Here is a 14638-nt window from a genome sequence, read left to right on the forward strand (position 1 = left end):
AGACGCCTGAAAAGCGCTTTATTTGTTTGCAAAGTTGTGCGTTACAGCAAGCATAAGCTTAGCTACCATGGACCAAAGTCTGGAAGAACATTTCATGTAGACCATTGAGATACACAGTGAGTAGAACCCCCATCCGCAAACAACATGCTGTTTTTCTACAACATTGCTGGAACCTAACATTCAGGAGTTACAGATCCTTGACATCCTTCTGGACGTCCCACAGTGTGTCCGCACTCTTCCTCAGCTGGGTCACCTCATCGTCCTTCAGCTTTTGGTTGATGACACTCGTCAGGCCAGCGGCACTTAGGACAGAAGGAAGGCTCAAGAAGACCTCATGCTGAATGCCATACATGCCCTGTCACCAAAGAGAAGACATCAGACACAGGCCTGTCACCACAGATCAGTGGTTGGTTTTATGTTTCAGAGCTCAAAAACCATTGTTTTACAACCTGCAGAAAAATTTCAGCCACAATGAATTCAAGAAAATAAATAGTATAGAGCTGTTTCAGACCAAATGCCTGGCAATACCAAACAGCTGATGGCAGAAACCCCACCTTCAAACCTCTCTCTCACTTTAGTTCTATACAGCAAGGAGCTGAAAAGATTCAGACACAGGATTAAGACAGGCCAACAGAGGGAGCTCAGAGCCCTTGCTGCAGCAGAGGCTGTGGAGCTGGTACAGACCACATGCAGCCGGTTACCCAGCTATAAAAGGACAGTGGCTCCTGGAATCACAGCTGGGCCTCCAAGAACTCTTTTACACTGAAAACTTCCTTTCAGGGAATCTGCATATGCTACACATAGCAAAGCTTCACACAAAGGTAGTTCTGCACAGAGAACTTCCTTTTCAGCTCCATACTTGTGACAAGAGGTCAGCCTAGAAGAAAGAGCAATAGTAAGCTGCCATTTGACATTCAAAGTAGTATTTTACAAAGCTTCCTTCATTCAGCACCTTGCCAATAGAGGCTATTTAACCTGTCCAGAACAAAGAAGAGCCAGTGTCCAATCAGCCCCCAATTCCTACCTTCACCAGAGTAGCAACTGAATGAACACGGTACAGGTTCTTCAGGATGGTCTCACAGAGGTCAGCCACACTGAAGCCAATAGCCCAGTTTGTGTATCCCTTTAGTTTGATCACCTCGTAGGCACTAGGAAACATTGAAATACAACTTCATTAACATGTCTTCAAGCAAGTCACTGCAGATTACAAGTCTTAAAACCAGTCAATGTAAGCCATTTAAAAATTTTCAAACTCCTGAAACACACTTTTCGGAATTAAAATGTCCAAGTTATGTGTTTCAACATTAGAGGATAAAGCATAAAATCTACATTATCCCCACATTATCCACTATGCATAATAAAGAATCTTGTTGTTCTCATAGGATTACCTGAAAACAAAATCAGCTCCATCTAGGAAGGGATCCTAGTGTTAAGTAGAAAATGGCACCTATGCCTGACAAGCTCTGTTTCAGCCAGGGTCACAATGGAATAGGCAAACATTTAGAGTCAAAGCACCACTCACTACATGCTGAGGTTTTTAGCCAACATCTGCACACACTTTATCCCAGTGAGTGTATACTCATTTCACAAAAGTCTTAGTAACATGTAGCCAGCTGTACACAAACTCTCCTGCATCCATGAGCAGCATTTTCCCCAATTCCAACACTCTGCTCACACAAACATGTTCCCTTTTCTTGGGCTTGTGCCCTTTGAACAAAGTTACCCACTAAAGAAGCTCCATATGGGAAAACAAGCACTCACAGCTCAAGTGCTTCAGCACTTGATTGGGTTTTTTATACAACAACCTGTCCCATGCCGGAGACAAACCTTACCAGCTGAAATCCTTCATTTCTGTGTTTAAAAAAGCAGTCCCACTCACTCAAGCAACCCTCTACCTAAGAGGGCATGAAAGCTGCACCAGAAGAGACAGAGTGCAGACAAACTGTTGTCAGCATGGTATCCATCCACATTATCCCTCAGATCATCATACCTTGCAACCACTTGCTTGTGGACCTCCTTCCAGTTCTCAGGATCCTTGTCAGTTCCCATGGCAGGGTTCAGCTGCTGGAGGGAAACTCCTGCCACGTTCATTCCACTCCAAACAGCCACTGCAACAGAGGCAGGACATCAGTGCCAGCAGCACCTGGCAACTCCCCCTCCATCCTTCCTAGCCAAAATAATTGAAAACAAAGGAGGAGCAACCAGAACCACAGCAATGGTTGAGGCAGGTTTCACATTTTTATTTAGCTACAGAATCCTGTAAGAAACCTCAACCTCTGCTATGGTTTGGCTCATTCCCAGGGAGATCAGAACTGCTCCTTACCACTGGAATCACCGTGCTCTCCCAAGATCCAACCATGGCAGCTGCTTGGATGGATCCCAAGTCTCTCGGACATCAGATAACGGAATCTGGCCGTGTCCAGATTGCAGCCACTTCCAATCACACGGTGTTTTGGCAGCCCACTCAGCTTCCATGTGATATAGGTCATTATATCCACTGAAAGGAAAAGCATGCAGGGCAAATGAAACTCCACTCACACCAAGAATGCTCCAATAATTTCCTTACTGAGCATAGCAGGGCAATCAGGAGGACTCAAAACACAGTCATGCTCACTGATCAAGGAAGTTTAGATCTGGCTGTTTGGGGGATTAAAATGGATGCAGTGCTTGAAATTTTAAACAGTAGCTTGATGGGTCCTAAGAAAATTCAAGGAAGGTCTTTAGAGATTAGATTCCTACCAGCTAAAGTTGGACACACTTTTTTTTTGGTCACAGTTAAAGCCCTAGGGCATTCAGAACTGGGACTGATCTCATGTGGCTAAAACATTCCAGCAATTTCCTGAATAATGCTCCCTTCCAGTTCACCATCACAACAACAGGTTAAACAATTTACAACCAAAAGTCTGAGATTTACATACTCGGTGTAGCTGGTAATTCCTTCAGTCTCATTTCTTGATTTGTGCACTAAGCACTTTCTACATCTACCACGTCTGCAGCATGAAAAGCCAGATGAGCAACGTGCTTTAGCTGCATGTGTTTCTAAAAATACAGTTTTAGGAAAAAACCCAGAGCTAGGTAGGGCAGACAGAAGGATGTGAGCAGAGAGCTCTAATTCACAGCTCAAAGCAACAGCAATAACCAGGCTGCAGGAATTGACTCCAACTCTGAGGAGCCAGGCAGTTCTCAGGAGGGAACACATTTGTGTGCCCAGATCTGAAATGCATCATTTGCTCTGCTCAGGCACCAAAGCACAGCTCACACCTCACCAGTGGCATGTGCTCTACAGCCTCAGCTGGGGCAGGGAAGGGCATCAAAGGTTACACATCCAAAGCTCCTTCTCATGGGCTCACAATGACCTTCACTATGTAAGACTAGTGGACAAAACTCCACACACTGAGAAAACGAAAATATAAATTATAAAAATAATTCTGAAAAAGCAACATGCAATTCTCCTCCTGCAGCTGCTCTGCTGGAGTGAAGTCGACAGGCTGAATTCAGCTTTCTAGAACAAGAACAGCCTGATCTTTGTGTCAGTGTGGTTTTCAGGTAAGTGCTTAGAACTGCTGCAAGTCACTCTATTTGCTCAGAGCACTGGCTGACTGCACACCAGGTAATCACTCAACCCCCAACAGAGCATGCAATGGTTCCACTCTGCCAGCTTTTCTTTAAAAGCAGTGTCAACTTTATCACCACAGTTCTTCAGTAGAGGTTTCAGATGTTGAATTAAGCAAGGACAACCCTACAGGGACACCCAACAAAGCACATCAGAATATTTACAGTCACCTTTAGACACCCAAATGTCCAAACTGTCTCAGTGCAATGAGATACTTGCAAGTGAACAAATATGCATAATCTTTACTGTTTTAATTGAACTGTGGAGTACAGACAGCCCTTGTTTCACCATAGGCTTCAGCATGCAAATGCTTTTTTCTGAAAATATAGCCACATCTACAGGGCAAGTTCTTCATACTGAAAAACACCCCTATGCTATCCAGACACAAAAGCTTCCATTAGAGAGAAAAAATTTAAACTTCCTACTGCTTAAGCCAAAGTATGCAAAGAACTTAAGTATTTATCACAAACTACTCTTTTAAAATGGAGATAATGGCAAGTTCTGAATAAAGAGAGCATCAGAAAGTACAGAGTATTTGTCTGTACTCTCAGATGTCCACAAAAAGCTATTAAGTTTCAACAATTTCTAATTGAAGAGATTTTCTGAGAACTAACTAATGTTGTATCTTGTCAAACCAAATCTGTAAGTAATTAGGAGAAGACTGCATTACCTGGGTTGGAAACCACCAGGATGATGCAGTTGGGGCTGTACTTGACGACATGAGGGACGATGTTTTTGAAGACATTCACATTCCTCTGCAACAGGTTGAGGCGACTCTCTCCCTCCTGCTGACGGACTCCTGCAGTCAGCACCACGATCCTGGAGTTGGCAGTGACAGAATAGTCTAACCAGAGCACAGGAGAGAAGATACAGAGTGTGTTTAAAATAACTCCACTAATTCCAGTAGCACTGTGTTAATACAGGAGTTAGAGAGAGCTTCTGCATTCAAACCGAAAACCCAAGACATCAGTTTAAAAGCCAGCAACATCTCCTAACATTGACCTGATATACCAATACCTGGGTGTTGAGAGTCCATTTAGCCATTATGACTCTCACTTCCACTATGAAAATAATACTATTTCTTCTACATACAGTTTCACTAAAATCAATTTTATTAAACAAGCCCCAAATTGTTAAGAGATGTAAGAGCCCAGCTTAAGAGCCACCCCCATTATGGTGTTCATCTGAACTCACCCCAACTCACACACTTCGCCTTTTTCAATGCCAAATCCTAAGAGTTCTTTAGGACTGCACAACTAATTCTCCACTATGAAGCAAAGTCACAAAATATCAGTGTTAAATCAAAGAAACTGCACCTTTGTCTGCCACGATCTTGTGAGTGTGAAGGAACACACTCCCATGCTGCAGGTCCATCATTTCTCCTTTTAGTCTGTCTTCCATAACATCAACAAGAGCAAGCTCATCACAAAGACCCTAAAAACAACAAAATATGGAGTCAATGAAGCAGTTCACATGCATTTTAAAGTTAACCCAGAGCAGAGCTAAATTACATTTTAAAGTAACACTTTTCACCCATCTGAAAGCATCTCTTCTCCAAATAAACCAGCTCTATCTTGGTGAAGTTCTGATGCATCTCATTAAGTCAGAGGCTACTATAGCACAGATTCACAAAACCCACTCAGACTTTCCAAAAAAGGTATCATTTTTGTGGAGACCTTGAGTGCACAGCCAACCCTTTGCTAGGAAAGCACTTCTTAATTTAGTTACTATCTTTGGAAAAAAGTTGCATCTTTCAGAGTTGTGGCAAACCCTCTAAATCTATCCTGCAAACAGGCCTGTTTTAAATATTTAAATATCTGAAAGAACACACTGTCTAATTATCAAATAAGTATTCTCTTTCAACATGCCATCAGTCAATTGATTTCACAAAAATATACAATGGGAACAGACTTCCTCAACACTGAAATAGAGAGAAAAAGGATTCTTTAGCTATTTTTCTCTACAGGAGCTACTGTGTGATATTTATGCTGCAGAACAGATTTAGCTCCCATTTCTAATCAGTATAGTAATATCAGTGATTTGTCTCTAACTGAGCAGGAACTAAATAACCAACGTGGAAGTTTTAGAGTCATGCAAATTCATACAGTTAATACCACACCACCAAACTGAAATCAGTATTAGAGCCAAGCATTTTGCACAAGTCAAACCCACATCATATTGGTCGGCAGTGGCTGAACATGAGCCAGCCCAGCTGGCCAAAAAGGCCAAAGGCATTCTGGCTGTATCAGCAACAGAGTGGCCAGCAGGACCAGAGCAGTGACTGTCCCTCTGGGCTCAAATCCTGTATTCCCTCACTACAAACATATTGAGGGGCTGGAGCGTGTCCAGAGAAGGGAACGGAGCTGGAGAATGGAGCTGGAGCATCAGGAGGGGCTGAGGGGGCTCAGCCTAGAGAAAAGGAGGCTCAGGGGAGCCCTTCTGCTCTCCACAGCTCCCTCACAGGAGGGGACAGCCAGATGGGGTTGGGCTCTGCTCCAAGCGAACAAGGGACTGAACAGATCCTGTGCCAGGAAAGGTTGAGATTGGATAGGAGGAAAAAATTCATCACCAGAAGGGTGGTCAGGCTGCCCAGAGAAGCTGTTGGGTCACAATCCCTTGATGTGTTTATAAAACTTTTAGATGTGGCACTTGGAGACATGCTGGACTTGGCAGTTCTGGGTTAATAGTTGCTCTCAACAATCTTAAGAGATCTTTTCCAGCCCAAATGATTCTATTACATTATTATAATTCAGTTAAAAGAACCAGATGGTTTTAATATGAAAACATTTTATACTGCAGCTTATAGTTGTGAGAGAGTAAAAGCAGAAGCCTGACTCAAATAAACTCCACGTCATCATCCACGTTTGAAGAATTTAAAACCATTTCTTATTCTGGTTTTGGTGCATACTGTTCATTAACAGTAAAATTTTGTGCTTAGATATCTGACAAGGCAAGTTTGACCCTGCTTAGAGAAGTGCATTAAATGAATGCTGAATTGTGGTTCAATTTGTGGTAACATCACCTGGGCTCCCCCACAGGTTACATCAAAAACAACTGATTTCAGGCCATGACAGGCAACCATGTGCTTAAAAATCGTTATATATAAAAACCCACATGGAACTATCATTTATCATTCATCACTGTTTTTCCATTAAATTTCTTCTTTACTTATTTGTTTTAAAAACTATTTGCCACTTTCACATCAGTTTCGCACTTAGTTTCAATGTGGCCTATTCCTTCTTTAAATTTTCTTTGCTCACAGGGTTCATGAATATCAGCAAGTGACAGGCCTTACTTTTTTTTTTTTAATATAATTAAACATGCATTAAAACATGCATCCTCAGGGTAATACATTGGAGGGTCATCTACAAACAAATTACAGCTGGTTTATTTGTACAAGCAAGATTTTTCATCTGACTGTGAGCTAACTGATTTAAGATCTGCCCCTACAAGGGTGCCGGGCATATCTGTTGGTGCCTTCTTTTAAAAACAAAAAAAGTCTGCAGTTTCTATCTGTCTTTTCAAATTTGATGAATTCACAATATTCTCTAAAAACAAAGTGCAAAGTACAAGACATCCTCACTGATTAATAAGGCTTTACTTTGCTCAAAGACTGCGCCATGAGATTTGACAAACATCTTCCACAAACCAGCAGCAGGAAAAGTCATAATAATCTCCAAGTTCAGCCCTCTGTTTTTAGTTATTTAAAAACTAGCTAACACCTCTCTGGAAAAAAAATAAAGTCATATAAACAAGCGAAAAGGGCTTAAGAGAAATAGGGAAGCTGCTGAAGGGGATAGCAGTATTTTCAGCTACTAGAGCACATATTCTTTAAAATAATGAAAGCAAACAGTCTTGATTGCTATCCTATATTTCACCCAGATTTTTGCTTTGTCCCCATTCTTTGCCCAGCAGAGCACCCTCACCAAGCAAACTCCAGCTTTGTTGGGGAAGAATAAAAAACTAAGAAGAGAATGAGAAGTTTGGTAGGGGCTGTGGAATCATTCCTACCTACATTTTCCCAGCAGCCTGGAAAATCATTCTGCCTAATGAGACATTTACTGCTAAGCACAGACAGAAAAGTGAGAGAACAAGGAGAGGTTGAATGTGGAGGTCAGGCTTGTAGGTCACTGCTTGCTCACCCGAGCTGCTAATGATTCATTCCTGCGCCAACTTCCCAAATGTCCCACCTTTTACTAAGACAGGCAGTGCAGAGCATGACAGCACGGGGGCTTGGGGAGCACACTGTCCTTGAGCCGTACCTTTCCAAGGATGCTGACAGCAGCGGCCATCCCAACCATGCCAACCCCCACAACCGTGACCTTGTTGTTGGGGACCTTGGCTGGCTCCGCAATGGGGCTGATCAGCTGGTCCTTGACAGTGGCCATGGTGTTCTGCGAGGAGAGACGGAGAGATGCGGATCAGAGCAGGCCAGAGGGAGCTGAAGGCATGTTCTGAAGGGAGCAGTCACCTGCCACAGCCTACGTAAGGCAGCTCCGGGCACGCTGCCCTTGCTCGCAGGGCTCCTTCCCAGCCACGAGTCACCCCTCAGCACCCACACAGCTCTAGGTCTCTAGGCGCCTGCCCTCCCTGTGCCGGCCAGCGGCGGGCAGCACACCCCGCCACCGCCGTTCCCAGAGCCACCGGCCGGAGGTGAAATTCCATCAGCGCTGCCGGGCCCTGGGCATTCACCTCTCAGCACACCGGGGCTCCGGGGCGGGACTCCACGAGCCAGCCGGGTCGCAGGGAGCGGGCTGGGATTTCCCCGGCTTCTCTCCGAGACTGCCCGAGGCCCAGGGCCGCGCCAGGGCACACAGGGGCCGCGGCGGCACCGGGGCGCCCTGAGCACAGCCGGGGACCAGCCCGGAACCACCGCCCGACCCTGGCCACCCCAAACCCTCGGGAGCCACAACCCAGCTCGGGCCACCCCAGACCGCAACACTCGGGGGAACGGCAGTTCGGCTCCGGCCATTCTAGACCCCAACCTGAACCCTCGGGAGCCCGACCCGGCTCCGGCCACCCCAGGCATCACCCGCTGGCCACGCAGGGATGCTCGGCCCGCGGCAAGGCAGAACCCCCGGTCAAGGGACGCGCCGGCGGGGCGGCCACCCAGCACCCCGTGTCCCGGAGCGGGGTCTCCCCATACGCACCGGGCAGCGGGAGCAGCGCAGAAGCGGCGAGGGGAACGCGGGGCTCAGGCAGGGAGCGCTCCGCAACGGAAGCGGGAGCGGGGTTCAGGCAGGGAGCGCTCCGCAACGGGAGGGGAACGCGGGGCTCAGGCAGGGAGCGCTCCGCAACGGGAGGGGAGCGGGGTTCAGGCAGGGAGCGCTCCGCAACGGGAGGGGAGCGGGGCTCAGGCAACGAGCGCTCCGCAACGGAAGGGGCGCGGGGCTCAGGCAACGAGCGCTCCGCAACGGGAGGGGCGCGGGGCAGCTCGGGGAAAGCGGGGCTCGGGGCTCAGGCAAAGACCGCTCCGCAACGGAAGGGGCGGGCCCGGCGGCGGGGCTGGGGGGAGGCGGCGGCCGCGCTCAATCCCCGCCAAGGACGGAGCCTCAAGGATGTCGCTGCTCCGCCCCGGTCCCGCAGTGGCGCAGCGCCCGCGCTGCTGGCCCGTTCCTGGAGCTGTGTCCCCGGGACACCGCTGGGCGCGCCCTCGGGAGCAGCGATGCTGCCGGGGCCGGGGGTGGCCGTGCGACACTGGTGGCCTCAGCAGCTCCACTTTCACAGGGAACAACGGGGCTGTCGGTCCCTGGTGTCACAGAGCCACAGGCTTGGCCAGAATCGCTGCAATCGATATAAAATATGGCAAAAGTAAAGCATTTTACCTGATCTTTCGGGGAGAACTTGCTCAAGTTGGGGATGTCTCCTCAGTCAGGGGTATCTGATTTCTGCGCTCGCTGATTTCTTCCCCGGGCCTGACTCCGGTTGGATTTTTGGTGGTCGGACGAATCCCTCCTGGAGGCACAGAGCGATGCCTCGGCAGGAATAAGGGATGTAACCTGAGGCAGGCCAACAAAGAATGTAACCCGAGTAGAGCCACCGCCACCGCCTCCTCCCTCGGTCTCGGCCAGACCCAGCACACTCTCTCTTTCGCGGTGTCCCAGTAGGGCATCCCTTAAAGATGGTAATAAGCGTGAATGTAGTTCAACGCCTTGTTAAAGCAGTAAGCAAATCCGATACTGTAAGTAGCAATAAGAGTCAGATGATATTTTCCTTTTCCTCATACACACAGACTGAAAATCTAGGTGTACAATCGGCCACTGCTGCTGAGCAGGGAAGGAAGGGATTTCTTGGAATTCCTCCAGGACCAAAGCAAGCAAAATACAGGATAACAGCAAACAGAGCTTGTTTCATCTAGTGATCTAACATTGCATCTTCCCAGCTGTAAAGGAAGAAAGTAGAAGCACAACACTGAATTGTATGCAATTAGTTCCAGTGGGGAAGAAACCAGAAAGCTTTAGGTTCCCCATCACACATGATTTAGTCTCTCTCACAAGAGGGAAAACAGAACGGTGGATTCCAGAGTCCTCCCAAATAAGTCACTGGGTTAAATGGGACTAGGCAGAGAGCCTAGCTCTGCCTGCCTATGACTATGGCTGCCTTTTTTTTTTATTCCGTTATTGCGGCTCGTTTAAAGTTGTATCGATTTTTTTTTTCCCTGATATTTTGCCAGGTTTAGTAATAACTGGATTCATTCCCCATGGCTCACCAAGCAGCCAAACAAATGATGGTGGGAGCATGGTGCTCAGCAAAGGATGAAACCTGCTCTTCTGGGCAGCAGATCAGTACAGATCCATGCTGGCTTTAATCACTGTCTAACCGTGGCCTGCTTTGCTTCTACACATTTTTTTGCAAAAGGTCCCCTGCAGGGAAAGAAATGGGTTAAGCCATCCACATGACTCTTCAGGTAGCAGCTTGCTGTAAGAAAATCAATTCAAGACTTTGAAATTACAGCTGCACTGGGACCTGGAGGTAAATAATAATTACACAATGAAATATAAGGGTCAGAAAATCTGTCTTCTATAATCACAACAGGAACATGCACAGCTGAAATTTAAGGAAATAGGGAGGAAAGGAGATAAAAAGATTCTGGAGATATTAGGGAAAGACCAGAGGAAAGTTTTTTAATTCCTGAACCATAACTAAGGTCCTTGTCCTGCCAGTGCCTGTTGTGAGGAACATTCACCACTGCATTGTGTCTTCTTTGGGCAGGATCCTTCTCTCTCCTTATGAACTTTCAACAATTAGTTATCACAGTAGCATTTGGAATTAGAGAGGGAAATGCCACGTTCCTATTTGCATGATATTAAAGCTTTAAAAGGCAGACTTAGTCTGTTCACCACAGGTTACAACAGCTCTTCTTTAAACCAGGCTTCATTTTGCATGCAGTGCTAAAAGCACAGGGTATTTAATCCCCTACCTGAAGTCCTTTCAATCGAAATAGACAAGGTAGGAGCAAGACAATGGGTAGAAGAAAGAAGCTTATTCCCTTTTCCTGCTCTTAATTATTTACTTACTTATTGTTCCAGATGATGGAGGATTGAGGCACAGAGAGGTGAAAAGATCTCCCCAAGGTCACATGGAAAATCTCCTGGCGACAGGTCACAGTTTCAAAGTTCAGCTCCAGTTTGGAGCTGAAACATTCACATTTTTGATGCAGCACAGTTCTCCGGAAAAACAAACCCTAATGTTAAGGGACACAGTGTAAATAAATTTGCCTGATAACCTTCATACAATTACAACATATATTTTGTGCATACATTTTAATCACTTCAACTTTTGGGTTGTATACAAAGTGTGCCATTAGATAAGTCTGAGATATTTCACTACTTCCATCTGTCCCATCATCTTCCCAAAATGAAAGTAGATACAATTTCCCTGCCTTTCCCCCCCCCCTCAAATTACCCTTAAACCTGATTAAAAAAAGAGAGATCTCAGTCAAAAAACTCTGTTCATGGGACTGTTCCACACAGCTGATGTTCTGATGGCCATGGTCTGATGATGGCTGTAGACCTAAGTCACGAAGAATTTAACCTAGGAAGGGAAGGAACCCTTGCACCACCGGATGGGATGTAGGGCTGATGGCAATGTGAGGATTTTCTCACTCTGTTGCACCTGGTGGATCTGGTCCTTGCCCTACAGGATGGATGTGTTCTAAGCATCATCGCACGTGGATGTCATGGAGGGAAAAGCATTAGATGTTCAGCTTTGCAGTTACAGAGAACTGATTTAATCTGCTGGAAATTGTTAAGCACTGTCACACGCAATGCTGGCAGATGCTGAATTAAAATTCTGGTCCACCTATGTTAATTCCGTGCTTCTTCACCTGGATTTGCCATTTGGAGGAAAAATACATCACACAATAAAGAAAAATTATCTTGGAGTGGCAGCTTTGCAAGCTTCTTTTGCCCTGGTTTAGTTTGAAGGAATGGTTCCTTGTTTTTGGCAGCAAGCCAACTTTCTGTTTAATTTTTGTTTAAAGATTAGACAGTGCAAACAGATAACACACTCATAATAAGTTGAGTGCTTTAGAATGGAATTAGTTATAAAAAAACCCCAAACAAACACATCATGAGCTTGGGGGCTATAGTGCAAAAGGAGTGAAATGTGATTATCTCATTTAATGAATATTTTTGATGCCAGAGGAAATAAATGGTGATAAGTTTTACAATTAGGTAAGTAATAGCACTCAGTTTGTAAGAACTAAACGTTGTTGATTTAATGAGCTCTGGCTCATTTAAAGGTTCAGGAGAAACTACAGCTGCTAAACAAAGTGACAAGACAAATGGGGCAAACAGTGCATATGCAAGCAAAAATATATGAAACTGAAATTACAGACAGAGAATGATTTTTTAATCCATAGATTAGTTTCCATACAATAAGGATGGGGTTTTTTTCCTCTGAACTGGTTAACTGTTCAAGAAACTTAGTAGTCCTAAGATTTTTATGTATGGATTTTGTGGTTTCACTTGTATGTCTGAAGGAGTGAATATGACCTTGTCAGACTAACACCTCTCCAGACACAGATGCAAGGTCGTGTTCATACTGGAGAGTTTTTTACATCAGTGCAATCACTCCTGTAACCACACACAGAGTGGGGCATATCTGGTATGTAGCACTTCAATTGGTCTTTGTACAAAGATTTTTGTAATAGTCCTGTACAGCACTAGTGTAATAGCAGTGAGGTAATAAGTAAGAATTGCTTCCTGTAACACAATAATACATCGTGTTACAGTAGATTTTTCAGTAGTGCTTCACATAGAAACACATCTTGTGCCTTTAATTACTTCTGAAGTAGTTCCACAGCTGTAGACTTGCTGCCTCTTTAGGAGCTGGTTTCCTTGTATGTGTGTTGTACTGGGAGAAGGAATGTCTGGATATTGCTTACAGTGAATTTTGCTGGAGAACAGATTCACCACTCCCACTCCCACCTAGACTTTTACTTACATGATCCCATAATTTACCTTGTTAAAAGTAATTCTGGAGACAGACTGAATACATTTTTGCCTGTTGCACAGAAACCTGTCTGTGGTTTACATAAACCTCTCCAGAGCAGTCACAACCTTGCAGCCATTGCCTTTGAAGCAGATTGCTGATGTTAAGGGTCAAGGCTCACTGACCACCCTCCTGTTTGGGAAGCATCCAGCGCTATCTGAAGAACCTTTGCCATACTGCACTCTGGACCCTTAGCACTGCCATTCACAGAGCACAAGCTCTGTGGAAAAAGCTGTGGACACAGCTGAGCTTCCAGAAAGCATTATTATTTAACATTTCCCAGTAATGAGGGAGGTTTGTCTCCATTGGTGCATCTGAGTCCTGCATCTAGGGACAAGTTTTGCACTGTACACAGAAGGGACTCATAGTGGCAGAGATTTCTTGATAGAATTTGGCAGAATTCCTTTAATCAGGTGGTTTGAGGGAACATCCCTACCCCTGATGGTGTTGGATTCCTGGGGAGGGGGAAGAGAACTGTTGGCAAACGCAGTGTCAATCTCCATCCGAATGCTGGGAGGCTCCTGAGTGTCCTCAGTCACAGCTTGTTTCACCTGACCCTGCAAATCTGTTCCTCTGGTTAGAGGGACTTAAAGAGGGGAAATCATTGCTGGAAGTGAGGACAGGTGCAAGTTCTCTGTGAAGTGATGAAAATTATGTTTTCCAGCAGTGGTCCTAGACGATGATGCACAAAAGGTGAGGGAATATATCTGTGGACACATTTTGAATCTCCTCCTTCCAACTATAAAACACAGCTCAGTTATTCAACCAATCAAGCTTCCACTTTGGTTTATAATGCTGTAGGCAAAGCCTACTGAGACAGGAACTTCAGGATGACTGCAACAAATATCTTTGTTTTGGATCTAACAGGTGCTCACTTAAAATTTCTCTTCTCAAAGAGAGCAGCCAAGGGTGATGTTTCCCAGCAGCGCTGAGTCCAAAGCTGAGCTCTGTGGGATCAGGCAAGCCTCAAAGGGCTGCCCTCCACCTCTGCTTATCCCTCACACCCACAAGCTTCTCTAAGCTTTTCCTGAGCCATTTCAGCTCATTAAATCAACAGGGAAATATCACTTTTATTTCCTTGAAGCAGTTTTTTGTTCATTAGCCAACTGACTGGGCTTGCTGAAGTGCAAGCGAATACCAGACACAGCTCAGGACGGTCCAGGACAAAGAAGCACAGGGAGAGTCCCTTCCCTGTGTCATGGCTGGGAAACACTAAATCAGTTCTCTGCCTCTCCTGTAACTTGAGTCTAAATTAAGCTCGTGTTCTGAGCTGCCTTCTAGAGAAGCTTACATTTCCACAGACTGCAGAAGTAGCTGGGGGTGTGAATTGGCTTCACTCAGCTCAATTTAGTGTCCATGAATGCCTCTTCTGTGCCCGAGGTGGTCATTCCAACACTTCTTATAATAGTAACCCATGCAAGTAACCTGTTGTAAATTGCCTTGAATCAGCCCCAGCACTGACATGAGCTACACTGGCTAGATAAGCACCACAGTATTTTTCCTTGACGTGTGCCAGAGATTTACTGTGTA

At 45.5% G+C, this 14638-nt stretch overlaps 1 protein-coding gene across 2 annotated transcripts; it reads right to left on the reverse strand.

Moving 5' to 3' along the window:
• Position 1: 1 nt before the first annotated feature.
• LDHB (lactate dehydrogenase B) lies at positions 2–9613 on the reverse strand. 2 transcript variants are annotated; one of them, XM_005492725.4, is made up of 8 exons: positions 9439–9613; positions 7876–8007; positions 4930–5047; positions 4284–4457; positions 2324–2497; positions 1991–2108; positions 1025–1148; positions 2–355 (listed from the first exon to the last, which is right to left on the reverse strand). In XM_005492725.4, the coding sequence occupies exons 2-8, from the start codon at positions 7999–8001 to the stop codon at positions 188–190; spliced, it is 1002 nt and encodes a 333-aa protein (XP_005492782.1). In that variant the 5' UTR covers positions 8002–8007; positions 9439–9613; the 3' UTR covers positions 2–187. The 2 variants fall into 2 exon arrangements, with proteins under 2 accessions (XP_005492782.1, XP_005492781.1); XM_005492724.4 differs by lacking the exon at positions 9439–9613 and adding an exon at positions 8764–8908.
• Between the last annotated feature and the right edge of the window lie 5025 nt (positions 9614–14638).

This window comes from Zonotrichia albicollis, chromosome 4 (assembly GCF_047830755.1).
Source record: "Zonotrichia albicollis isolate bZonAlb1 chromosome 4, bZonAlb1.hap1, whole genome shotgun sequence".
NCBI lineage: Eukaryota > Metazoa > Chordata > Aves > Passeriformes > Passerellidae > Zonotrichia > Zonotrichia albicollis.